The following is a 27098-nucleotide window of genomic DNA, read 5'->3' on the forward strand; positions in this document are numbered from 1 at the left end:
CCCTCCCTTTTGTCCCTCCCCCTCCTGCCCCTTCCTGCACTTTCCTTGCCTTCCTGTCTCTACCTCCCCTCTCTTCCATCTTCCCCACCCTCATCTCATTCCCTTCTTGCCCCTCCTTCCCATGCCTCCCTTGCCTTCCCCTCCCTCCCGCCCCTCCTCCTGCCTCACCTAACTCTCCCCCATCCCCACCACCTTGCCCTGTAGTCCCTCCACCTCACCTCACCTCCTCTCCTTCTCAAACCCCTTCCCATTCACACAAACCTACCTACCCTCCCTCCCCTCCCTTGCCACCAGTCATCTCCCTTCCCACCCTTTCCTCACCTCCCCACCCTGTCCCCTCACTAACTGCCTTCCCACCCCTTCCTCACCTCCCCACCCTGTCCCCTCACTAACTGCCTTCCCACCCCTTCCTCACCTCCCCACCCTGTCCCTCACTAAATGCCCTACACCATTCACTCTCTTTATAACCTACTTCAGTCTCTTATACGTCTTCCTACCTGCTTCCCCTAATTTCTCCTCCCATCTCCCAACCAGCCCCTCCACTCCCCTCATTTCACCTCTCCTTCCCCTCCCTCCTCTTACTCACACCCTCTTACTCTCCCTGTTCCTGCCCCCTTCACAGTACCTCTCCTCCCGGGTTCTGCTGGGTGAGTGAGATATCTCAGTTCTCCATCCCTTCCCACACTCACTCTTCTTCTATCCCTCCTTCATCCACTCTCTCCATTTGTTCCTCCTCCCTCCCTCACTTCCTTCACATTCCCCATCCCTTTCTCCCCTTTGCTGGACCCTTCCATTCTCTCCCTCCATCTCCCACTAACTCTCTTCCATCCCTCTCTTTCCCTTCCCTAAGCTCCTGTTTCAGCTTTTCCCCTCTCTCCCTACCTCTGTCACTCCTTCCCCTTTCTATCCTCCTTCTCCTTCCTCCCTTTTTCCCTCATTCCCTTTCCCTCCCTCCTTCTATCCACCCCCTGCCCCCCTCCCGTGGGCTGTCCATCTACTGCAGTTTGCTAAACATTTTTTGCCCCTTCTCCTTGCCTCTCCACTTCCCTCCACCTTTTGCCCTTCCCCTCCTTCCAGATCTCTTGCTCCCTCCCTTCACCTTCCCTTTCCCTCTCTCCCACTCTTTCCATCATCTCCCCTACCTTCTATTGCCTTCACAACCATGTTCTCCCTGAGCTCTCCTCCTCTCCCTCCATCCCTCCCCATCTCTCTCCCTCTGCCCTCACTCTTGGTCCCCATTTCCACTTCTCCCACCCTCGACTTTTCTCACCTGAACCCACTGCCGGGCTGGCCCACCTCTCTCCTCCCTCTCCCTGACCTATCAGCCAACCGGACTGTAATCCCTCTGCGCCAGCAGTGTATTAGTTTCCTCTGCGCCCCGGACCGAGGTCCGCTGACTGCTGGGGGGCTCCCGCCGTTCCTCTGCCCTCCTACCCCGGGCTCAGCTTCCCTTATTTTTAGAAGTGTTACTTTCCGCCCTGAGCTCCTTTTGCTTAATATGGGTGTAGAGCTGCCTGGAGACCAGTGGCCATCGTCAGGAGCCCACAGTTTCCCCACCCCGCAGATCACCCAGCCTGTCAGCTTGCAGCCAGCTCCGTCAGCTCCCCGCCACGGTCCAGAGTGTGACTTGAGCATTCCCTGGGACCCCTGCCTTCTGTCCCTGTGTGAAGTCGCTCATCTCTCCCTCTCTCGCTCCATCTCTTTCTCTCACTCCCCATCTCTCTTTCTGTCTCCGTCGCTCCCTCTCTGTCTTTCTTTTGCTCCCCACTCCTCCCCCTGCCTTTGCGCTGTTGCTCCCCACAACCCCCCGAAAGACCCCCAGGTCGCTCTGCACAATGAAGTGCCCCTGGCTACTGCTCTTGTGGGCCGTCACCCTCGGCCTGTGTGGCGCGGAGGAGGGTCTCAACATCCCAGAGTACGACGGCGAGGACAGGGTGGTCCACCTCTCGGCCAAGAACTACAAGCAGGTGCTGAAGAAGTTCGACGTGCTCTGCCTGTACTACCACGAGGCTGTAGAAGACGACAAGATCTCGCAGAAGCAGTTTGAGTGGGACGAACTGACACTGGAGGTAGGAGCGACCGGGAAAGATGGGGCGGGGTCGGCAGCGAGGGAGTGGAGGGCTGGCAGTGATGGTGTTCCTGCATACGGACGCCTTGTCCCAACCTGCCCCCCACCCGCACTCCAGTCGGTCAGGGTGGGCGGTGGGGTGAAGGTCACAGCGACAGGCAGCAACTCTTGGCTGTCCGTGTCTCAGTGAGTCCACCGGGAATCGATCTGTGAGTGCATTTGATCGAGGTCGCGCGCTATTGATTGTTGCCTTCCCTTGTGGGTGTGAAGGTGTGGGGTATACACAGTGTGAGAGTCTGAGAGAGGTGTTCACACGGTGTGAGGTTGCGATATGTTCCCGTTATGAGCGCATGTGTGTACAGGGTTGAAGGTGGAGTGTGTACCAGGTGTTAATACGGTGTGAGAGTGCGGTGTATAAACAGTGTGAAGGTGTGGTGTGTACACAGTGTGGATGTGTATGTACACCGTGTGAGAGCCTGTACACCGTCTGAGGGTGCGAAAACACACTGAGTGCGTGTACACAGTGTGAGGGTGTGTACAGTGTGAGGGTGTGTACGCACGCTGAGGGTGTGGGTCCACTGTGTGTGTGCGTGCGCCTTTAATGGCCATGCTCACCCTTCCGTGGCGCTCAGCACCAGACTGGCTGTCAGTTTGAGAACTGGGTGCATATTACAGCCTGGCCGCCGTCTCCAAAGTTTTTCTAATCTCATTCGTGCCTTCCAGTCCTAAACTTGCTTCAACCTGATACCCTGGGCTTACGTCCTGACCCCTGAGGCACAGGTAACACAACCCAGAACCGTGTGTGAGCCCCTGTCACGGAATACCATCTCTTCAGATGATCTTGTCAGAGCGAGGCCACTCCGGCCCTGAGCCCGACCTCTCGCTCTCGTCATTTCGCCCCACCTCCTCACATCACGCACCCACAGGCAACTTCCCAGCTTTCGCTGTTCCATCGGAAGGAGCAGCCACGCTCTCCCGTTCTTCGTTCCAGGTTCATCCGCCTTCCTTATCGCTAGAAGGGCCATGTTAATGAGATGGAAAGATGCTGTCCCTCCCACTCATTGGGTGTCCGATGTGGTGGCATGTCTGACTTGGGAAAAAATTAGATGTTCCACGACTGAAATGAATCTCTGTTTCCTTGTGGGGTCTTTTCCCAATTACTTTCGTGCAAGATAAACTGGTTTTTGATCCCTTCCTTTTGTTATTATTAGAATAATAATAATTATCAAAATATTGAAAAAGGGAACACCTCCGACAATAGTATGTGGCCCTCGAAGGTGGATGGGAGTTGGGCTGGAGGATCTGTTTGGTGCTCCGGGACTGAACAAGACAGATCTGGCTGCACATGACCAGTGTCCGAGACACAAAGCTTACCAGAAATCACATGATGCACACTACAGCCCCTGACACTGACCATGTACACATCACACTCACAAAACCGTGACTGTGTACACCCTCCACCACACAGCATCATGACTGTGTACACCCTACAGCTACACAATGTAACTGTACACACTACACCCACACAACACAATGACTGTGTTCAGTGTACACCATACACTCACACAACATTGTGACCATGTACCCACCACACCCACACAACACTGTGACTATGTAAACACTGCACCCTTACAACACTATGACTGTGTATGCACTACACCCACACACCATGATTGTGTACACATGACACTCTCAGAATGCCATGACCATGTAAACACTACACCAACACAACTATGTACCCACAAGGCCCACAAACAAAATGACTGTTTACACAGTACACTCACAAAGCACCATTACTGTGTACACAATACACTCACACAAAACCCTGACTGTACACACTACACACAATGTAACCATGTACTCATTACATCTACACTACACCATGACTACACACACTACACCATAATTATGTGCATACTACATTCACACAAAACCATGACTGTTAACACTACAGCTACACAACACCACGACTGTTAACACTACACCCACACAACACTGTAACAGCATACGCACTACACACTGTCACTGACTGTGTGCATCCACACACCAGGACCATGTACTCACTAAACCCACACACCATGACTGTGTCCACACTGCACACACAAAATAATGAAAGCATATGCCATACACCCACACAACACTGACGGTGTACACAAAACACCTGCATAACACAATGACCATTTACACACTACACCCACAAAACACCATCACTGTGTATGCACTACACCCACAAAATATGGTGACTGTGTACATACTACACCCACACAACTGTGACCATGTACACACTACACACATACACACAACCATGGCTGTATATACACTAAATCCACGACTACACACTACACCCACACTGTAACTGTGTAGACAGTACACTCATACAACACCAGGACTGTGTACACACTACAGCTATACAACAGCATGATTATGTATACACAAAATCACACCATGATTATGGACAAGATACCCACACAACACCATGACTATGTAAACACTGCACCCTTACAACACTATGACTGTGTACACACTACACCCACACACCATGATTGTGTACACATGACACTCTCACAATGCCATGATCATGTACTTTCTGCACACACACAACGCCATGACTGTGTACACAGAACACTCATACAACACCAGGACTGTGTACATACTACACCCACACAACACCTTAACCATGTATATACTGTACCCACACAATACTGTGATTGTGTAGACACTACACCCACACAATACCGTTACAATGTACACACTACATTCACATTGTGAGTTTGTATGCACTACACCAACACAATACTGTGAGTGTTTACACATAACACCTGTATAACAACACCTTAAGACATCAAAGTGGGAATAGGCTATCCAGCCCATTGAGTGCCTCACCATTTTATCACGAGCTGATCCATTTTCCCATTCAGCCCCACTGCCCGGCCTTCTTCCCATAACCTTTGATGCCCTAGCTAATCAAGTGCCCATTAATCTCTCCCTTAAATACTTGGCCTCCACAATTGCCTGTAGCAATAAAATCCACAGATTCACCACATTCTGGCTGAAGAAATTCCTCCACATCTTTGCTCTAAGTAGATTCCCTTCATGACCATGTACACACTCCATTCAATCTAAACCATGATTGTGTGCTCAGTACACATACTCTATATACCAACACCCAATCAGCAAGGTTGCTGTGTACACACCACACCCTCACACACAATGACTATGTACATAATACATGCACATATAATCGTGACTGTGTACGCACGGAACCCACACCCAACGATGACTGTGTGCACAGAAAACCTAACAAAATGTGACTTTGTAATCATGTAACACATGACAATCTCACAACATCGGGCTGGAGAGAATGGGGTGTAAGGAGAGTTAGGGTGTCAGAGATAATGATGGGTGTGACTGGAGAGGGAACAATCATCGGGGAGGGGGAGGAAGGAAATGGAGGTGTTAAAGGGAGAGGAGGAGTGCAAAAACCGGTAGGTTTTAAGAGATAGTGAGGGGAGTAGGGAGGAAGGGTTACAGATTGTGGGGGTGTGTAGGTGAGTGTATGAGGTTACGGAGAATGGGTGGGAGCAGATGGGGTTACAAAGGTAGGGAGGGGTGTAGGGTACCAGAGGTTTTTGAGAGATAGGGAGGGGTTACAGAGATTGGGAAATATGTGGGGGATTGGAGGGGTTTACAGGGATTGGGAGGGTTGAAAGGACTGGAGGTGGTTACAGAGATAGGGATGGGTGTGGACAATGGAGGGTTTATAGATGTAGGGAAGGGTCTATGGACCGGAGAGGATTACAGTATTGGGGAAGGGTGTCGGGGCCAGAGGCGGGGGGGGGGGGTGGTGTTTACAGAGATAGAGAGGGGTGTAGGGGACCAGAGGGGGGTTATAAAGATAGGGAGGGGTCTAGGGACTGGAGAGGTTACAAAGGAAGACGTGTAGGGGACCGTAGTTTTTTTGAGAGATAGGGAAGGGTGTTGGGACTGGAGGGGGTTACAGATGTGGGGGGGGGGGGGGTGAAGGGAACCCTGTGGCATTACAGAGATAGGAAGGGATATAATATTGGTTAAAACTGCTTTATTTGGCAAAATTAACCAGAATCAGAACTGAAGAACCATATACACAATGTAGCCACAAGGGCAAATTAGAGGCTATGGCCCCAAAACTTGCCCACAACTACAAAGGTCAGGTTCGGAGTGTGATGGAATACTTTCCATTTTCCTGGAAGAGTTCAACTTAAACAACACTTAGCTTTGACATGACCACATCAGCTAATCATATAGGACATGCAGAGGCTTACACAGATATGAAGGGTTCTACTGAATACCTAATCTCCAAAGGCTCACAAATTTTTCAATATCCTATACCTGCATCAGTGCTTTCTGAGAGCTCAGGGGTTGACCCCAACTTCCCTCTGGCAGGAAGTCCCTGAGATTGGCCACTATGGATAAAAACCTTTCCCCTCAGATCCCCTTCAATAATCCTTAATCTCACCTCAAACCTCTTCCCTGTGGGTTTGGATGCAACCCCGCATCACCCCCCCCCCCCCAACCCAGCCATGGGAAGATTTCTGACTATCCCCCCAAACTGTTCCTCTTGTAGTTACACCATCCTTAATTCTCTGCTGCATCTCCACATTCCTGGATTATCCTGTCTCTCCCCCTTCGAGGACCTGCTCACCTGACCACTGTTTCCTCCTGCAGTCTGACACTCTCCTACCATGGAAGCTTCAACCCATTCATACACATTGTATTTAAAGAAGGGCCCAGCGCGGATCCCTGTGGGGTATCACAGGTCACAGAATCACCCTCCAGCACTCCCCGCTCCCCCCCCCCCCCGCCACAACCATTGCCAAGTATTTTGCATCTGGATAGCAAAGCACCTCTCAAAGACCACTCCACCATGTAGGACCCAGTCAAATGCCAGGAACACCATCCTCCTTCCCGGCCACCTCAAAAATCTTAAATAGATTTGTGGCACCTCACAGAGACACCCAGTGTAGTAACAGGCCTTCGGCCCAACCTGCCCACGCCAACCAATCTATCCCACCCACTCTAGTCCCACCACCCTGTGTTTGGCCCATATCCCTCTCAATCCATCCTGTCCATGTACTATCCAATTTTGTTTCTTCAGTGTTGCCCTAGTACCTCAACCACCTTCTCCAGCAGCCCATCCAATACTCTCATCACTCTTTCACGAAGAAAAGGTTTCCCATCAGGTTCCTGTTAAATCTCTCTCTTCCCCCACCTTAAACCTCTGTCCTCTAGTTACTGATCCCCCTACTCTGGGCAAGAGACTCTCTGAGTTCACCCAATCTATTTCTCCCATGATCTACGCGATCACCCTTCATCTTCCTGCATCGCAAGGAATTAAATCCATGTCTGTACAACCTCTCCTTAGAGCTCAGGCTCCCAAGTCCAAGCAACATCCTTGTGGCACTTCTCTGCACTGTCTCCAACTTGACAACATCCTTCCTGCAGCACGGTGACCAAATCAGAACACAATACTCCAAATGAGGCCTCACTCATGTCTTTATACAATGGCAACATGACATCCCAACTCCTGTGCTCAGTACTCTGATGTAAGACCAATGTGACCAAAGCCTTTTTACTTTTTAGCCACCCTGTCTATCTACCACACGACTTTCAATGTACTATGTACCTGTACTCCTTGACCTCTCAACTGTACAACACTCCCCAGTCCCTACCATTCACTGCAGAGGTCCTGCCTATGTTAGTCCCCCCACAATCTCCTGTGCACAAACCATCCTCTGCCTTTCCAAATGGTCACCAATTCCGGCCTGAAGTTTTTCCAACAGTTTCTCTCCCGCTGACGTGCAGCTCACTGGCCTATCCCCCAACTCCTTTTCAAACATGGCACAACATCAACTACTCTCCTGGTACCCCAAGGATGATGCAAAGATAGAGAGGGTGCAGAGATTTACCAGGATGTTGCCTGGATTGGAGAAGCGAAGGATAGGAGGTGTCTTAATGGAGATTTATAAGATTATGAGGACCTTAGAAAGGGTAGAGAGCCAGCACCTTTTTCCTAAGGTGATTATAGCAAAAACCATTGGTTTAAGGTGAGTGGAGGAAAGTTTAGGGAAATGTCAGAGGTAGGTTTTTTACTCAGAGATTAGTGGGTGCCTGGAATGTATTGCTGTGAGTAGTATAACAAGGATATTCAAAACACTCTTGAGTAGGCACATGGTATAGAGCAAGTCGAAAGAACCAAAGACATGTTGATCCAAACCAAGGCTTTTATTAACTAAAAGACTGGAGCATATCACAAGTAGGTCGACCTGTCCAGAATGACCCGGTCTGGCTAGGAGCAATTTTTTATGACCTGCCAGTATGTGTGGCTATGCTCTCAGCCAATCACAGTCATCCTACACTACCATCTGTACATATACACATTGGTGATAGAATCTGTACTATCACACATGGATGAAAGAAAAATAAAGGGTTATGGATGTAAAGTAGGGAAGGATTTCCTTGCTGTAGACAAGGTTGGCACAGGTCGTTGGGTTCTATGTTGTATACTTCCTCTGAATAAACCTCTCACCTTCTTTCATGGGCATTTAATTAATCTGAGACTTTCTGAGTCCCTGTTGGATCTTTTGTTACTTTCAAGATGCACATTGGTTGACTTGTTCTAACCTTGGAGTACTTTCTCTTCATTCTGTGAGGGATATTTCTCAGCTGAGCCTTTGATAAGTTGGTATGCGATCTCTGCCTTTGCTGGGCATTGATATGATATTTTTGCAGAGCTCCACCTAGTCTTTAGTGGGTTTGTTTGGGCCTTTGTTAGGTTGACACTGCCTCGTGGACAATCCTTCACATTTTGCTCAGTTGAGGTGTTTTTGTCTGGGAGTTTGTCTGGGAGTTTGTTCGAGAGACCAAGAAGTCCCAAGCAGGTCTACATAGGTCTACATAGGTCTACATAGGCCTACAAAGGCCTACATAGGCCTAAGAAGGTCCAAAGACTCACCTGTCTCAGCAAAGACATTTTTTAATGCAAAGACCCAATAAATCAATGTAGACCCATCAGAAACTCAGTAACAGATCCGTCGAAGAATCACAGAAGTCTCGAGAACAAAACAAAGGCCCAAAGCCTCGAGAAAGTGCCATCAGGAACTCAACCAAAGCACAAAACCTCTAGGGTGCTTTGATGATAGGCCTTTGCTAAATATTTAATGGGTTCCCATTGAGACTTCTGGTCTTTTGTTGAATTTTCAGCTTGCTTTTCTGTCATTGACGGACAGGCTTCTGTTGAATGTTATCATCTGTGTAAGTCTTTACTGGGTCTGTGACTTTTGTTGGTTGGCTTTCCCCTGCCACTTCATCATTAGAGGGCCTTTGAGTCACCCGGAGGGATCAGGAGCAAAGTTTGGGGATTGACTCTCTGAGTAACCCTTTTGTTTTTTTCCTCTCCTCCCTCTGATTTGCCCCAACCCCAACTACACGACAGCTGGCAGCACAGGTCCTCGAGGACAAAAACGTTGGCTTTGGCCTGGTTGACGCAGAGGAAGACGAGGCCGTTGCCAAGAAACTGGGTGAGTCCAGAGCATTCTTGAGGGGGGAGGGAGGGGTAGGGGATGGTGCCATGGGCAGTGGAAGGGAGGAAGAGTGAGGGGAGGTGGTCCTGGGTCTGGAGTGAAGGTTTGGAAGCAGAGAGAGTTAGGTGATGGGTTGTGGAAAAGATGGGGCAGGGGCATGGGGGGCAGGGGGGGTCTGGTCTATTTATCCTTTCCTTCTTTCTCCAAATAATGTCCCATGACAGGCCTGAATGAAGAGGGAAGCATTTACGTCTTTAAGGATGATGAGGTGATTGAGTATGATGGTGAGCTGGCAGCTGACACCATTGTGGAGTTCCTTCTGGATGTGAGTAACTTTCAGAACAGACCTGGTGAGAGGGAGGGGAGGATAGGGTGGACAGAGGGTGGAGATGGGAGGATGGAGAGTCGGGGAGGGGAGGGTGGAGTAAAGGGAAAGGGGCTGCGAGAGGTGTTCATTCATCACCCGGTGATGAGGGCCACCAGTGATCCCCTCCTTCTCCCCCTCATTGTCCAGCTGGTGTCATCACTGACCATGCCCAGAATCACTACTCTGCCCTCACCACAATGGCGTCACAGCTGTTTCCAGTGCCACACTCCCTTCCAGGCTACCGGCCAGCCCCCTCCCTCAAGCTGACTTGGGCCAAGCCGGTATCGTGGTCAGCCTGCTCCCTGCTCGCAGAACAGGAAGAGGTGGTGTGATGTGGCAAGGAGGTCCCAGGGAACACTGTCCCATCCATGAGGTGACTAAGATGAGTGCAGGGATGGGCATGGGCTGATCAGTGACACCATACACATGCCAGACACTGAATGTTCCAGGACAGACACCCTCCCCCTGATATCACCCAGTGACCATCTCTCTCTCTCTCTCTCTCACTCACACACACACACACACACACACACACACACTCACTCACACACACACACACACACACACACACACACACACACACACAAACTCCACAGGAGCAGGTCCTGCAGAGAGTGTCCCCTCCTCAACCCAAAATCCATGGTCTTGTGAGGAAAGAGACCCTCCCCCTCACTCCCCCACAATCAAGGGTCCTGTGAGGAGAGAGACCCCTCCTCACCCCCACATTCTGAGGGGAGTGCGGTGGTTATCATATATTGGGGCTTTCGCAAGGCCTTTGTCAAAGTCCTTATGATACGTTAGTCTGGAAGGGTAGATCACTGGGCCTCCAAGGGGAGCCGGTTCATTGGATTCAAAACTGGTTAAGTTGAGGGTGGCAGGAGTGGGGGGGATGTTTCTCTAAGTGGAAGTCTGTGACAAGTGCTGGCACAAAGAGGTCAGTGCTGCATCCATGCTGCTTGCCACATGTATTTGTCAAGTCAAGCTTATTATCATCTGATTGCACGGGTACAACCTGACGAAACAGAATTCTCTGGTCCTCAGTGCAAAACACGTCACACACAGCCAGTCATACTGACAAGCAATACATATGGAGGACAAGTATTTTATCTAAATAAATAAATAGATACTGTTTTGTACAGATGAGAATCTCAGATGGTCAGGGTGAGCATTTCCATTGGTTGTTCAGCATTCTCACTGCCCATGGGAATTAACCTTATGCCTTAGAAATTAATCAAGACCAGCTATCAGGTTCTTGAACCTTCATGCACTATTCTCACCTTTGCACTTCTCCAAGACCACCAAAGATTTGTCAGTACTCTGGTAATGTCAGACATTTTTTTACACAAACTACAACTGTGACACAAAGATTAGAGGTGTTGTGGACAGTGAGGAAGGCTTTCAAAGCTTGCAGAGGGATCTGGACCAGCTGGAAAACTAGACTGCAAAATGGCAGATGGAGTTTAGTGCAGGCGACTGTGAGGTGTGGCACTTTGGAAGGACAAACCAAGATAGGAAATACATTGTGAACAGTAGGGCACTGAGGAGTGTGGTAGATCAGAGGGATTTGGGAATACAGATACATAATTCCCTGAAAGTGGCATCACAGATCGATAGGGTTGTAAAGAGAACTTTTAGTACATTGGCCTCATAAATCTAAGCATTGAGTGTAGGAGATGAGATACTATGGTGAACTTGTACGAGACATGGGCAAGGTCAAATCTGAATTATTCTATACAGTTTTGGTCACCCAACTACAGGAAGGATATCAATAAAATTGAGTAGAGAGGAGATTTACAAGGATGTTGCTAGGATGCAAGGAGCTGAGTTAAAGGGAAAGGTGATATAAGTTAAGACTTTATTCCATGGAGCATAGAAGAATGAGGGGGAGAGATATACAGCATTATGATGGGTATAGATAGAATAAATGCCAGCAGGCTTTTGCACTGAGGTTAGATGAAATAAAAACGAGAGGAGAAGGGTTAAGGGTGAAATGGGAAAAATTAAAGGAGAATATTAGGGGGAACTTCTTCACACAGAAGGTAGTGAGAATGTGTGAATTGGTGAAAGCAGGCTCAATTTTAACATTTAAGAAAAAAAATGGATGGAAGGGATATGGTCTGGGTGCAAATTAGTGGGACTGGGTGGAATAATGGTTTGCCACAGACTAGATGGGCTGAGGGTCTGTTTCTGTGGTGTAGTGATCTATGGTTTTCTGGTTTGTACCTCCAAAGGTTCTGGAAGATCCAGTAGAGATCATTGATGATGTGAATGAACTGGAAGCCTTCGAGGAGAACGAGGATGACACCAAGGTGATCGGCTACTTCAAAAGCGAGGACTCAGAACGTACGTCCAGACCCGTTGTACTCTCACTTCAACCATCACATCTCCTCCCATCGTCTCCCTCCACTCCCAACCTGCTCTCTTGCACATTCCTACACTCCTGCTGACATGCAGAAGGAGCCCAGAGATACGAGTTGGGAACCATGCACAGTGCTTCTGGTGTGGTCTGACCCAGGGATACGGAGACCAGACCTGTGCACGGAGCTCCTAGTACAGTCTGGCTCAGGGATATGACAGACTAGAAATGTGCCCAGAGCTCCCAGTGTGACCTGTCCCGGGGATACGGAGACTGGAAAGGTGCACGGTGTACCCAGTGTACTCTAACCCAGGGATAAGCAGACCAGAACTGTGCTCGGAACTTCCAATGTGGTATGATTCAGAGCTATGGAGACGGGGAACTGTTCACGGAACTCCTGATGTGGTCTGTCCCTGGCATATGGAGACCAAAAATGTGCATGTGGCTCCTGGTGTGGTCTGACCCAGGGATATGGAGACCAGACCTGTGCACGGAGCTCCTAGTACAGTCTGGCTCAGGGATATGACAGACTAGAAATGTGCCCAGAGCTCCCAGTGTGACCTGTCCCGGGGATACGGAGACTGGAAAGGTGCACGGTGTACCCAGTGTACTCTGACCCAGGGATAAGCAGACCAGAACTGTGCTCGGAACTTCCAATGTGGTATGATTCAGGGCTATGGAGACGGGGAACTGTTCACGGAACTCCTGATGTGGTCTGTCCCTGGCATATTTAGACCAAAAATGTGCATGTGGCTCCTGGTGTGGTCTGACCCAGGAATATGGAGTCTAGATCTGTGCATGGAATTTCCGAATTGGTATAACTCAGGGATATGGAGACAGGGAACTGTGCGTGGAGATCCCAGTGTGGTATGATCTGGGGATATGGACATGGGGAACTCTGCACAGTGGTAACAGTGTGGTCTGTCACAGCTAGATGTAGACAGGAAATGTACATCATTCAATCAATGCAATTGAAAATAATTTTCTCTTCTTGTTCCTTAGATTATAAAGCATTTGAAGATGCGGCTGAAGAATTCCATCCCTATATCTCATTCTACGCTACATTCAGCAAACGGGTGAGCACGGGTGGGATCAGAAATTTCTTCAGCTGTATCTGCTGCACAATGGGGATATGGGTGTTCCTGGTGATGCCATTATCTCCAGGTTCAGCACCGACCCGATAAACTGGATCAGTCCTGAAGGAGGGGCAGTGAGAGAGCTCTGCACTGTTGGAGGGGCAGTGAGGGAGCTCCATGCTGTGGAATGGGCAGTGAGGGAGCTTCACGCTGTGGGATGAGTGGTAAGGGAGCACTGCACTATGGGGGAAGGGGCAGTGAAAGAACTCTGCACTGTGGAGGGGGCCAGTGAGAGATCTCTGCCCGGTGGGATGGACGGTGAGGGAGCTCCACTCTGTGGGAGGGGCAGTGATGGAACAATGCCCTGTTGAGGTGGGGGGACATTAGTAAGAGATCTCCACACTGTAGGATGGGTGGTGAGGGAGCTCTGCAATATGGGAGGGGGAGTAAGGGAGCTCCACACTGTGGGAGAGGCAATGAGGGAGCTCCCTGCTGTAGGAAGCACCCTCTGTCATTATCCTCTCCCTCCTGTCACCAACGATGTGTGGATGCACTTGCCCAATTTCTCTGACATGACGGGTTCTCATCTCTTGCATTAGTCTTGTTGGGACCTCATTCAGGACCTCATTGAAGTCCCTGGAAATCTCATCAACCATAATCTTCATTTATCTCTTCACGAACTCCTCAGTTAGTGAGATGAGAACCCCCACCAACCTCAGATTAATCCTGTTCTTAAAAAAATTTTTAAAAACGGAACATTATTGCATGGTATGGGCCCTTCGGCCTGCGATGTTGTGCTGAGCTATTTAAACTTGCTCAACAATCTAACCCTTCCCCTACTTCTATTCTTCTTGCATCCATGGGCCTGCTTAAGCATCTTTAAAATGCCTCTATTGTACCAGCCTCCACCACCGCACATGGAAATACATTCCAGGCCCCCACTCCAGTGGCTGCTACACTGTCTGGAATGGAGGTGCTAACACACAGGAAAGAAAAAGGCTACAGGGAGTCGTAAAGTCAGCTTCATGGGCATTAATCCACTGCATTAAGGACATCTTTAAGAGGTGGTGCCTCAAGAAATCAGCTTCTATCCTCAAGGATCCTCACCCCCCCCACCCCCCCCCCCCTCCCACCCATGCCCTTTTTTTCACTGCTACCATCAGGACAGAGGTACAGGAGCCTGAAGGCACACACTCAAAACAGCTTCTTCTTACCCTCTGTCATCAGATCTCTGAACAGACAATGAACACCTCGCTTTTTCTCTTTTTTTTTGCACTAATTACTTTTTAAAATTCTTGTATTTATGGAACTATAATTTATAGTTATTTTGCACCATGTTCTGAAAAAAGGGGAAGTAGTGGGGAGTATTGTTGGCGGCGTCTGTGTGGGTCAAAGTCAGGAACAAGATGGGGCAATAACCCTGCTGGGTTGTATATTGTAGACCCACCAATAGTTACAGAGGTTTTGAGGAGCAGGCTAGGAAGGCAGATTCTTAATATATGCAAAAGTAATAAGGTTATAATGATGCCCCTCATAATCTTTTGTAGCTCTTTGAAGTCACCTCTCATTCTTTGTTGCTCAAAAGAGATTTTTTAAAATTAAATTTAGACATACAGAACAGTAGCAGGCCTTTTCGGCCCACAAGCCCATGCTGCCCAATTACACCCAGTTGACCTACAACCCCCCAGTACCTTTTGAACGATGGGAAGAAACTGGAGCCCCTGGAGAAAACCCACGCAGACACAGAGAGAACATATAAACTCCTCACAGACAGCGCGGGATTCAAACCCCAGTCCTGATCGCTGGTGCTGTAAAGACGTGGTGCTAAATGCCACCCAAAATGCCGTAGCTCAGTCAATATTGATTCATATTGCATGCTCTCCAAATCCAGCAACATCCTGACATATCTCTTCTGCACCCTCTCCAAACCATCTACACCTCCGAAAACACCAATGACAGCTAGCAACCTTGAGGGATCAATGGAGATTGATCTCAAGATCCTTTCATTCCTCCAAACCATGAAGAATCCTTGGAAAATTTATGGGTCGCATGTAGTCAGATGAGATCAGCTGAGGAAAACAACTTGTTTGGCAAGAAGGAATTGGAAAAAGGGCATGTTTGTATGTAGCGATCACCCATGTCCCAATGCAAAGAACTCTCCAAACTTTCCTTCCTCTTCACCATCCCATGAGGGTCCTTCTTATCCAAGCCTGGGACTCTTCAGTTGTGGGTTGACCATGTCACCTCAGCCCATGCCAGTATGTCGCCCAGTTTTTGGTGCTGCCAGATGCTGCTTTACAAGTTCTGGAGTTGAAAAGGGACTGGAATATTGTCCAGCCATTGGAGATTATTCCAACGTCTGCCCACGATGGGCAGAATAGAGAGACGTTGAAATGGAAGCTGTTCAGCGACACTGGTGCTAGGACGTGATGTGGTGGCGAAACAGGTGCTGGGTACAAGAGACAGTACTCACCAAGGCACAGAGAGTGACCATACACAACCTCCCTTCCTTGCAGGTGGCAAATAACCTGGACCTGAAAATGAACCAGGTCGACTTCTATGAACCATTTATGGATGAGTCTGAAACAATCCCCGGAAAGCCATACACAGAGAAAGAAATCGTGGATTACGTCAACGAGCATAAAAGGTGAGCAGAAGTCAACAGTGTAGAGGGAGCTTAGGTTTGTGTCTAACCTTGGGAGTGTGTGATGGGATGGTAAGGAGGGTGCTTCATTCTCTGTCTGGCCCCAGGTATGTGTGATGGGACGATGTGGAGGGAACTTCATCCTGTGCCTGACCGTGGGAGTGTGTGATGGGATGGTGAGGAGGGTGCTTCATTCTCTGTCTGGCCCCAGGTATGTGTGATGGGACGATGTGGAGGGAACTTCATCCTGTGCCTGACTGTGGGAGTGTGTGATGGGATGGTGAGGAGGGTGCTTCATTCTCTGTCTGGCCCCAGGTATGTGTGATGGGAGGGTGTGGAGGAAACTTCATCCTGTGCCTGACCCTGGGAGTGTGTGATGGGATGGTGAGGAGGGTGCTTCATTCTCTGTCTGGCCCCAGGTATGTGTGATGGGACGATGTGGAGGGAACTTCATCCTGTGCCTGACTGTGGGAGTGTGTGATGGGAGGGTATGGAGGGAACTTCATCCTGTGCCTGACCCTGGGAGTGTGTGATGGGAGGGTGTGGAGGGAACTTCATCCTGTGCCTGACCCTGGGAGTGTGAGATGAGCTGGTGAAGAGGGAGTTTCAGTCTGTACTTGATGCTTGCAGTGTGTGATGGGAGGGTGTGGAGGGAACTTCATCCTGTGCCTGACCCTGGGAGTGTGTGATGGGAGGGTGTGGAGGGAACTTCATCCTGTGCCTGACCCTGGCAGTGTGTGATGGGAGGGTGTGGAGGGAGCTTGATCCCTGTTTTCCTTTCACAAAGGTGGTTTATTACAAGTAATCATATTAATACAAATTTTACAGTATTTCAGTTACGCACAATTTAAACGCTCAAATTAAAATATGATCATCACTGTCGAAAACACACTTGAGCCTCTGTCGTGCCCGACAGACCTGAAAATCCCCCATTGTTCCACTGGACACCACGTGCACGGGCGTAACCCTGGAAATTGGGCTGGGAGTCAGTCTAGGCCAAATCCTCGCTGGCCCACTGCCTGGATCCATGAGTGGCCAACTTGGCCAAGTCTAGGAGCAGACTGACCAGGAGATCCCCTGAGCGATCCACCACCACCTCCCCCAACCCTCCCTGGGTTTTGGCCTTTTTGGTGGTGAATCAATACCTCCTCTTTATTATTCTTAATCCAAAAGTTACAAGTAGTACATTAGTTTACAATTCAGGCTATTCACACAAAACATGTTACAAATTGAAGCATTATTATTTCCATTGGTACCCTCAAAACCCTTGGAGGACCAACCTGTTCCTGGAGACCCTCCAAATTTCCTGTGAGCACTAAGTGCTCCTTTCCCTTGGAGACATGGCCACACAGGTGTGTTCAGAAGAGGGACAGGGAGTCAGCCAGACCTGAACCCTCAAATATCCGCTACCTGGACAGATGGATGACCAGTACCTGACCGACAAGGACAATCTTCGACTAACCCAAAGATCAGGAGCACGGTACTGAAGTGTAACCAGAACTTGAAGAGCAACCTCTTCAGATATTTTAAATAGAGGCTGAAACACATATACATGGTACACCATCTCCTCCCATCCGCAGAAGTGACAGGCAGTCATAATCTGACTCTTACATGGTACAGCTCAGTGTAATACTTTCCACCCCAGGTCTCCAATGTAACAGGGGAGGACTCCCTCATAAAGAGACCTCAAACTGGTGACCTCCCTCGACTTCAAAACAGTCCACCAAAACATGTCCAGATGGAAGATGAGGGCCATAAGTGCATGGTGTGCAGGGGCAGCCTATACAGTAAACGCCTCAGCGCATCGCGAAATGGCACAGTGGATATCTCCACAAGGTCATTCATGTTGTGTGGGCTCTTGAGAGAGATTTCGGGCCCTGGGTCCAATGAGCAATTCAAGCCATGCCAGGACCACTCTACATTGCCGAGCGCTCCCAATGCCCATTTCAACAGGATGGAAGGCAAGCCAATTGTACCTCAGATGTCCATTAACTCTCAATCAAAACATGGCATCTTTGTTGATATTAGCCACTAGAAGCCGTGTGTCCTGAAGGCAACGGCCTTGGTAAATAAAAAAGAAATCACCAATTATTTCTGCAAAGTCCTGTGATCACCCTCCTCAATCGGGAGTGTCAGGACCGCAACAGAGACCAAGTGTTTCCTGTGGCGCCAGCAGAATCCAGAAATTTCCTCTGAGCCATCATAACAAAGACAGCAGACTGGACCAAAATGACCAACTGGTACCACAACATAGAGGCCACCAACTGGTTTTATGGCCAGCACTCTGACCTGTAAGAATTACCCAGAGAAGTCCTGACCAGTGCCTGAGCCAGGCAATGACTTTTGTCTCCAATTCCTGCCACTTCACCTCAGTGGGCACCCAGGTTCAGGTGGTGAGTGGTCCTCCATGCCAAAGATCTGTCACTGGCCCAGCAAAAAGACCGCCACACTTCTCCTAGTTAATCCTGGCAGAGAACACAGCTGAGAAAACTACTTGGCACTCATGAATCCTCTGCAGGTTAACAGGGTCAGTCACCATGAAGAGAGATCATTGGCGTAAGCCAATAGGGCAAACTCCATTCTGGCCACCTGTCATTTCTGCAGCATGGGAAGAAGTGGGTCAGTCACTCAGAGGATCTTCTTGACTGGTTGTCACTGGGTCTGGCTATCTTTGTCAAGGTGAGCCAAGGTGGTGGGCAATCAAGGGTTCTGGATGCATTGACTGCTTGCCCCTCCTTTGGGGTTACATCCGAACCTGGGTGTCATTAAAATGTGAGCACAGTATCTGAGGGGACAGTGGGTGAGTTCCGGGAGCAGTGGACATTCCAGGGGAAATCTAGTCCATCCCAAAGTGAAAGGGCATTGTCAAGGTCCACTTGACTTCCACCAGACACTGAGCACTGTGTACAAGAGTAGAACCTGGGTCACAAAATGTGGCCCGAATCCAAATGCATGCAGAGTGCCGAAGAGATATTTGTGATCCACCCTGTCAAATGCCTTCTGAATGAGAGACCAGCACCCTGGACTAGATGGATGTTATCCTGATTGGACTGGCCTAGAGCTGTGTAGGACTGTTCTGGATGCATTATTTTTGCCAGCACAAAGCTCAGATGATTGGTCAAAATCTGGGCAAAATATTCAGTACTGAGGAGTGACATCAGATGAGAGTTCTTCAGTGAGTGGAGATCTTGGGCAGCATCTGGCATGCACCAAGAGAGGGGCATTTTTCCAGTTACCAGGTTCTCCCCCAGAACCTTAATGTAGTTGCTTCCCAGGGTGCCCCAGAATGCACTGAGGAATTCAGCCCATCCAGCCCTGGAGGCTTGCCCCTCCACAGTTGGGAGGGCACTGGTCAGCTCTCCCAATGACAGTCTCCAAGCTGACTATCAGGACGTCTGCCCACAATACCCTGCATATGCATCCTCATTGGGGAGATATGGCAAGAACAGTCCCGTCAAAGTACCAGACTGTTTTAAAGAGCCACACTGGATCAGTGGTAAAACACGAAAGTCTGCAGACACCATGGTTTTTTTTTAAATTTTTTATTTTTCACACCATAAATCACATTAACCATGATACACACTTTTTCCTTTTCACACATATACAGTGCCATTTTCTCCCCCCCCCCTCCCTCCTCCCATCCCACCCTCCCTACCTCCCCCCTCCCATCCATTTAAGGTACAAAATCTAGGATCAGACACCATGGTTGAAGTAAAAAAAAAACAATGCTGGAGAAACTCAGCAGGTCAAACTGTATTTTATATTGCAAAGATAAAGATGCATCACTAATGTTTCAGGTTTGAACCCTTCATCAAGGTATGAATGAATCAGTGATGGATCAGTGGCAGGTGAACCATCATTTGCTAGCAGCTCCACAAGCTGCATGTAGATATCTCACCACTTCTCCAGAGAACAGAAGGGTGAATCTTGTGACATCTGGACCTGTGACCTCACATACGTGTCTTGGGACCTCTCGACTATATGCCAGACACAGCTGCGCTCAAACAAAGACAGGCACAAATGACGCAAATTGGAATTCCTTCAAAAGAAACACACTGCACGCCACTGCTGAAGATGTAATCCAACTGTCCCCCACTTTCCAGCATTCCCATCAACGGTTCTTACCATTTAATACTGATTCAACTCCCAGCTTCTCAAAAGAGCTGCTCTCTGTGTTTGACCATGGGAGTAGGTGATAGGATGGTGTGGAGAAGCATCAGTCTGTGTCTGACCCTGGAAGTGGGTGATGGGATGGTGTGGAGAAGCATCAGTCTGTGTCTGACCCTGGGAGTGGGTGATGGGATAATGTGGAGGGAGCATCATTCTGTGTCTGACCCTGGGAGTGGGTGATGGGATGGTGTGGAGAAGCATCAGTCTGTGTCTGACCCTGGGAGTGGGTGATGGGATAATGTGGAAGGAGCATCATTCTGTGTCTGACCCTGGGAGTGGGTGATGGGATGGTGTGGAGAAGCATCAGTCTGTGTCTGACCCTGGGAGGGGGTGATGGGATAATGTGGAGGGAGTATCATTCTGTGTCTGACCCTGGGAGTGGGTGATGGGATAATGTGGAGGGAGTATCATTCTGTGTCTGACACTGGGAGTGGGTGATGGGATGGTGTGGAGAAGCATCAGTCTGTGTCTGACCCTGGGAGTGGGTGATGGGATAATGTGGAGGGAGTATCATTCTGTGTCTGACCCTGGGAGTGGGTGATGGGATGGTGTGGAGAAGCATCAGTCTGTGTCTGACCCTGGGAGTGGGTGATGGGATAATGTGGAAGGAGCATCATTCTGTGTCTGACCCTGGGAGTGGGTGATGGGACGGTGTGGAGGTAGCGTCAGTCTGTGTCTGACCCTGGGAGTGGGTGATGGGATGGTGTGGAGGGAGCATCAGTCTGTGTCTGACCCTGGGAGTGGGTGATGGTGTGGCTTAGAGGAAACCTCACACAGTGTCTGTCCCTGAGAATGAGTGATGGGACAATGCAGAGTGAGATTCAATCTGTGCTTAACCCTGGGGGTGTGTGGTGGGACATTGCAGAGGGAGCTTTACCTTGTTTCTGCTCCGGGAGTATATGATTGGGCAGTGCAGAGGGTTTTTCACTGCGGAGATCATGCATTAACGCTATGGTTTGATTCATTTCAGGGCGACTCTGAGGAAGCTGAAGCCGGACAGCATGTATGAGACCTGGGTGAGTGGAGACACTAGGCAGAGACTCGATGACTTTTCATCCTCTGATGCCTGTGTTGCAGGCTTGGTGATCACAGCTGACTGATGGTCTTGTGAATATCTCTCCCTCCCCATCCCCGTCTCCCAAACACTCAGGAGGATGACATCAATGGCATACACATCGTCGCCTTCGCAGAAGAGGATGACGCAGGTGATGACGCTCACCTGGTGTCCAAAGGGTTGTGGGGACGACTTCCTCACACCCCTCCCCCTCTATAACCCACTCTGGACCACACACCACTCCCTACCTCTATAACCCACTCTGGACCCCACACACTTCCCTACCTCTATTACCCACTCTGCACCCCACATCCTTCCCTACCTCTATAGCCCACTCTGGACCCCACACCCCTCCCTACCTCTACAGCCCACTCTGGACCCCACACCCATCCCTACATCTATAACCCACTCTGGACCCCACACCCCTCCCTACCTCTATAACCCACTCAGGATCCCACACCCTTCCTTACTTCTATAACCCACTCTGAACCCCACACCCCTCCCTACCTCCATAACCCACTCTGAACCCCACACCCCTCCCTACCTCTATAACCCACTCTGGACCCCACACCCAGCTCTACCTCTATAACCCACTCAGGACCCCACACCCCTCCCTACCTCTATAACTCACTCTGGAACCCACACCCCTCTGTAACCCACTCTGGACCCCACACCCCTCCCTACCTCTATAACCTACTCTGGACCCCACACCCATCCCGACCTCTATCACCCACCCCGGACACCACACCCCTCCCTATCTCTATAACTCACTCTGGACCCCAAACCCCTCCCTACCTCTATAGTCCACTCTGGACCCCACACCCCTCACTACGTCGATAACCCACTCTGCACCCCACACCCCTCCCTACCTCTATAACCCACTCTGGATCCCACACCCTTTCCTACCTCTATAACCCACTCTGGATCCCACACCCCTCCCTACCTCCATAACCAAATCAGGACCCCACACCCCTCCCTACCTCTATAACCCACTCTGGACGCCACACCCCTCCCTACCACTATAACCCACTCTGGATCCCACACCCCTCCCTACCTTTATAACACACTTGGGATCGCACACCCCTCCCTACCTCTATAACCCACTCTGGACCCTACACCTCCCTACCTCTATAACCCACTCAACCCCACATCCAGCCCTACCTCTATAACCCACTCTGGACCCTACTCTCCTCCCTATCTCTATAACCTACTCTGTACCCCACACCCCTCCCTACCTCTATAGCCCACTCTGGACCCCACACCCCTCCCTACCTCTATCAGCCACTCTGGACCCCACACCACCCCCCTATCTTTGAAACTTCTTGCCACCACACCCCTCCCTGTTTCTGCAACCACCCCCCACCCCTAGTCCCTATATCCCTCCTTAGCTCTGTAACCCCCATCTGATCACCACACCCCTACCTGTCTCTGCCCCCTCCTCTTCCACTCCAATCCTTGCCCCTCCCCTATCTCTGTAAACCCCCGCCAGTCCCTTTATCCTCCCTACCACTGTAAACCTACCACTGTAAACCTTCCACTCCCCACACCTCTATCTCTGTCACCCCAAGCAATGCAATTTAGGAGGGTATACCAATTTAATCCATGTTATGTTCTGGCTGTTACTCTTGCTTCTTTTTCCCCCTGCGGACCTCTGGACAGACGGTTATGAGTTCCTGGAAATCTTGAAGGAAGTTGCAGAGGATAACACAGAAAATCCTGACCTCAGCATCATCTGGATTGACCCCGAGGACTTCCCTCTGGTACATGGCACCTCATGTCCTGTGTGAATGCTTGCACCCCACCTGTCAATCCCTCAACCTCACCACAACTTCCCTCCCAGCACACGCAACCCCGAGAAAGTCCCCGTCACCCTCAACAACACCGTTCCCAACACCAACCCTAACACTGGCCCCAATACTAACTCTCACCAAGTCTTGTGTTGCCCAGGTACCAAGCCTCAGCGCTGATCCATGCAACTCACCTTCCAAATATATCATCAATTCCCAGTACTTGCTCAAAGGAAAAAATGTTCTCAAACCAATCCTAACATCTTTCTGCTTCCCAAACTCATCCTAACATCTTCCCAACATTTCATCACTCAGTGACCGATGGCCAACAATCTCCCATTTTCCAACTCAATCCCAACATTTTCCCTAAATTTCTAAACCAATCCCAACATTTTTCTCACTCCTCAACTAAATCTCAATGTCCTCCCCATTCATAAATTTAATCCCAACATCTTCCCCACTCCCCATCTCAAACCCACACCTTCTCACACTGCAACCCAATCCTAACATCTTCCCCACTGTAGCTAACCCACATTTAGTGCCCAGTCTGGCTATCACTGAGCACAATCCCCCCCAAGCCTACCCACGTCCCACAAATGTTACAGACATCCAATCTGAGCTGACTTTTCATTCCACTTAAGTTCAATTGCAACTTTCACCCTGCCCTTAAAGCCAACTATCACTGTCATCCCCTACCCTGACCCTAACCTCTGCAATAATCCTCTCACTTGACCTGCTCTTGGCCCTTGCCCTTGGGAGACCTACTGGCACTGGCGTGGGTTGATAGAGTATAATCTGTTTGCTGGCATACCACTAGCCGCTCCTAGTCTAAGGTTGGGTGGTGCAGGGGATGGGTCGTCAGGCTGATAAGGAGTAATGTGTATTTCTACCTCAGGATGCTCCTAGTGATGGGCTCCCCACTGCCCCATCTCCTTGCCAGCACTCAGCTCTAGACCCTGCTCAGCTCTTTCCCATTTTCTCCCCCACAGTTGAACCCCTACTGGGAGAAAAAATTCAACATTGACCTATCGGAGCCTCAGATTGGAGTCGTCAATGTCACCGACGTAAGTGCTCAGTGTGTATCGTGAGTTCGGTCCTGGAGGTGGGATCTCAGCTGGGTAATAGCAGCAACTATGGCTTTGGGAAGAATGGGGAAGTTGGGTGAAAGAGGAAACATCTATGGGGATACAGTTCCAGATGGATTTGAGAGGGTAGGAAAGGAGATTTGGGAACTATCTTCATTGAAGAGTGAGTAATGTCAGTCAAATATCGGATTAAGATCTACACTGAACCAATTCTGGCAGAAGACGCAGCCATGGTTCATAGATCCCAGGCAGTCTTGTTCACCCAGTGACTGTTGCACACCTCCTCACTCTTCCATTTCTCATACTAAATGTGCTCCCAACTCTATCTCAGCCACACATCTGGAGAGAGTAAAGAACTGTAATTTTAAAAGATGAAGAACTGTAATGTTCTCCTTTGCCTTGGATGCCCGCAGCCGGCAGTTCTTCAATTACTTTAGGCAAGAATTGTTCCTTGCACAATGCAGAGACGCGGACAAGGTGGGGCTATGACCTAACCAGGCCATGTCAAAGTTTGCTTTCCGCCCGTGATCCTAACCATCATGACTGCTGATGGCCTCATTACATTCAAAATATGTTTGGACAACCTACAATGGGATTAGTGTCAATTGGCAAAAAGTTCAGCACGGGTTGAAGGGGCTGAGACCATGATCCTGTAACATAGAGTCTCAATGTGTGTAAGGCCCTTTCAAATTGCCTTGCAAAATGGGGTTAACCGGACAACTTACTAGATTGAAGACCCAGGTACAGGTCTATTTGAAAGGGCCAAACCGGGCAAGCCTGGTCAAAATCCACCTGGGTACGAGACCTTCCTCAGAGGTGGTCAGGGAACAGTAAAACTTACCTGAGTGTCCTCCTTGGCCTATTTGAAAGGGGAAATGGCTCACCCATTTACTCTGGAACTTTAAACAGAAAGGGACATGGGGAACAGAATGACACATCACTTGCCACGTCATCGCAGGGGCAGGATCCCCCTTAAATTGCTGGGTTGGCGATTTAACAGGTAGGTTAGGTGGCTATTTGAAAGGTGCAGGAGGCATATGCGACCCAGTCATCTCAACCGGGTCCCAGGAGGGCTTCCTGGGTGCTGCAATTTGAAAGCACCATACAAACATCTTTCAGACAGTGCCGGTTCTAATCCAGATCGCTGGCGCTGTAATCGTGTTATGCTAACTGTTACCATGCTGCCTCTCAGTTCCATTGTTCCTGTCACTTTCTTTCCCTCTCTCTGCAATTCTGTCACTCCCTCTGTCTTTCCGTCACTTTCACTGTCTCTCTGCCACCTTCTCTATGGGCATCAATGGCTGGTGCCGCTTTCATTGATTGCCCACTTAAGTCCGAGCACCCTTTGACCCAAGATTTCATTGATCGCCACCTGCACAGAAAGCCCAGAACCATTCCTTTATTTATCCTGTAGAAGCAGGGAAAGGCTCTTGTAACAGGTGTGAGTTTCCCCCTCACCAGCCTCTTCATCCAACCTGCCCCATCTACTGTTATTTCACACCCTCTTTGTTTTGGGTGGGACAGAGTGGGTTACAGAGCAGTGCAGAGGTTCCTATTATGGATGTGGGAGGGGCAAATATGATACATTTCTAGAGCTATGGCATCGGGCTCAAGGCCAGGGAGGTGGGGTGTGGGGGAGGGGAAGGGAGGCTGGAACCGTGTCCATCAGCATTCAGACCCCAGCCTGACTCAGGAGGCAGTTCTGGACCCTTTGCCTGAGAGACGTGGTCACGAAGACGATGCAGAGGATTTACCAGGATGTTGGTGGGATGGGAATGTTTTGGCTGTGAGGAAGCATTGGAGAGGCAGGGGGTGTTTCCCCTGACAGCGAGGAGACAATTGGTGTGGGAGTTAAACGTTGAGGGGCCAGGAGTGATTTTTTAAAAACTTTATTTTTAAAAACTCGACGGCCCTCCATGTTTGTCTGATGTTGATCTCCAGCAGATGAAGCAGGGAATTAGGGAAGAGGATCGAGACCAAGCATTTGGGCTGAATGGACACTGCGTCCATTTGTTGTACTGCTTGCAGGGTCGGTCAGCTGTCTTCCACCTCCTGGTCCCCGATTCTTTCCATGCATCCCCTCAGGGAACTCTTCTATATGTTCATCACACATTCTGTAAGCCCTCCCATTAATTCCTGGCCAATTTTCCCCACCATTCTCTCTGATCAATCCCAAGGGGGAATACAAACCTTAACTGGAAACAAGCAGAGCCTGTGAGCAATTTATACTCGATGCCTTCCTGATCTTCCACCACTCTCCCTGATCCCTTCCTGATCTTCCATCATTCTCCCTGATCCCTTCCTGATCTTCCGCCACTCTCCCTGATCCCTTCCACCAATCTCCCTGATCCCTTCCTGATCTTCCACCACTCTCCCTAATCCCTTCCTGATCTTCCGCCACTCTCCCTGATCCCTTCCGCCACCCTCCCTGATCCCTTCCTGATCTTCTGCCACTCTCCCTGATCCCTTCCTGATCTTCCGCCACTCTCCCTGCAGGCTGACAGCGTCTGGTTCGACATGGACGAAGATGACATGCCCAGCACCGATGAATTGGAGGACTGGATTGAGGATGTCCTCTCAGGCGAGGTCAACACAGAAGATGACGACGACGACGACGATGACGACGACGACGACGACGATGACGACGACGACGACGATGATGATGACGACGATGATGACGACTAATTCGCCATCCAATCACCACTCATTATTTATTTCCAGGTGAATGAGCCTCCAGACAGACCCAGCACCTCCACCCCTGGCTGGCACCACCTGACGTTCTTTTTCTATCTGTAAAGCTCTTTAACTTAAACATTTTCTATTGAGAAATCACCACGACAACCTCGTGTGAACAGAAGTAAAGAGAAAGAAAACATAAACAGACACAAAACTGACAAGCCTGTCTCTTTCTTGGGAGGTTGGGGAAACATGC

At 49.7% G+C, this 27098-nt stretch overlaps 1 protein-coding gene across 1 annotated transcript; it reads left to right on the plus strand.

The window, feature by feature from the left end:
* The first annotated feature begins 1522 nt into the window (after positions 1-1522).
* Positions 1523-27063, plus strand: LOC138764814 (calsequestrin-1-like). Its single transcript, XM_069941130.1, has 11 exons — positions 1523-2069; positions 9540-9624; positions 9852-9952; positions 12226-12337; positions 13353-13426; positions 15943-16073; positions 21211-21256; positions 21391-21445; positions 22954-23054; positions 24071-24145; positions 26663-27063. Exons 1-11 carry the CDS (start codon positions 1836-1838, stop codon positions 26849-26851), a joined length of 1203 nt encoding a protein of 400 aa, XP_069797231.1. The 5' UTR covers positions 1523-1835; the 3' UTR covers positions 26852-27063.
* The last annotated feature ends 35 nt before the right edge of the window (positions 27064-27098 follow it).

Source organism: Narcine bancroftii, chromosome 5, assembly GCF_036971445.1.
Source record: "Narcine bancroftii isolate sNarBan1 chromosome 5, sNarBan1.hap1, whole genome shotgun sequence".
NCBI lineage: Eukaryota > Metazoa > Chordata > Chondrichthyes > Torpediniformes > Narcinidae > Narcine > Narcine bancroftii.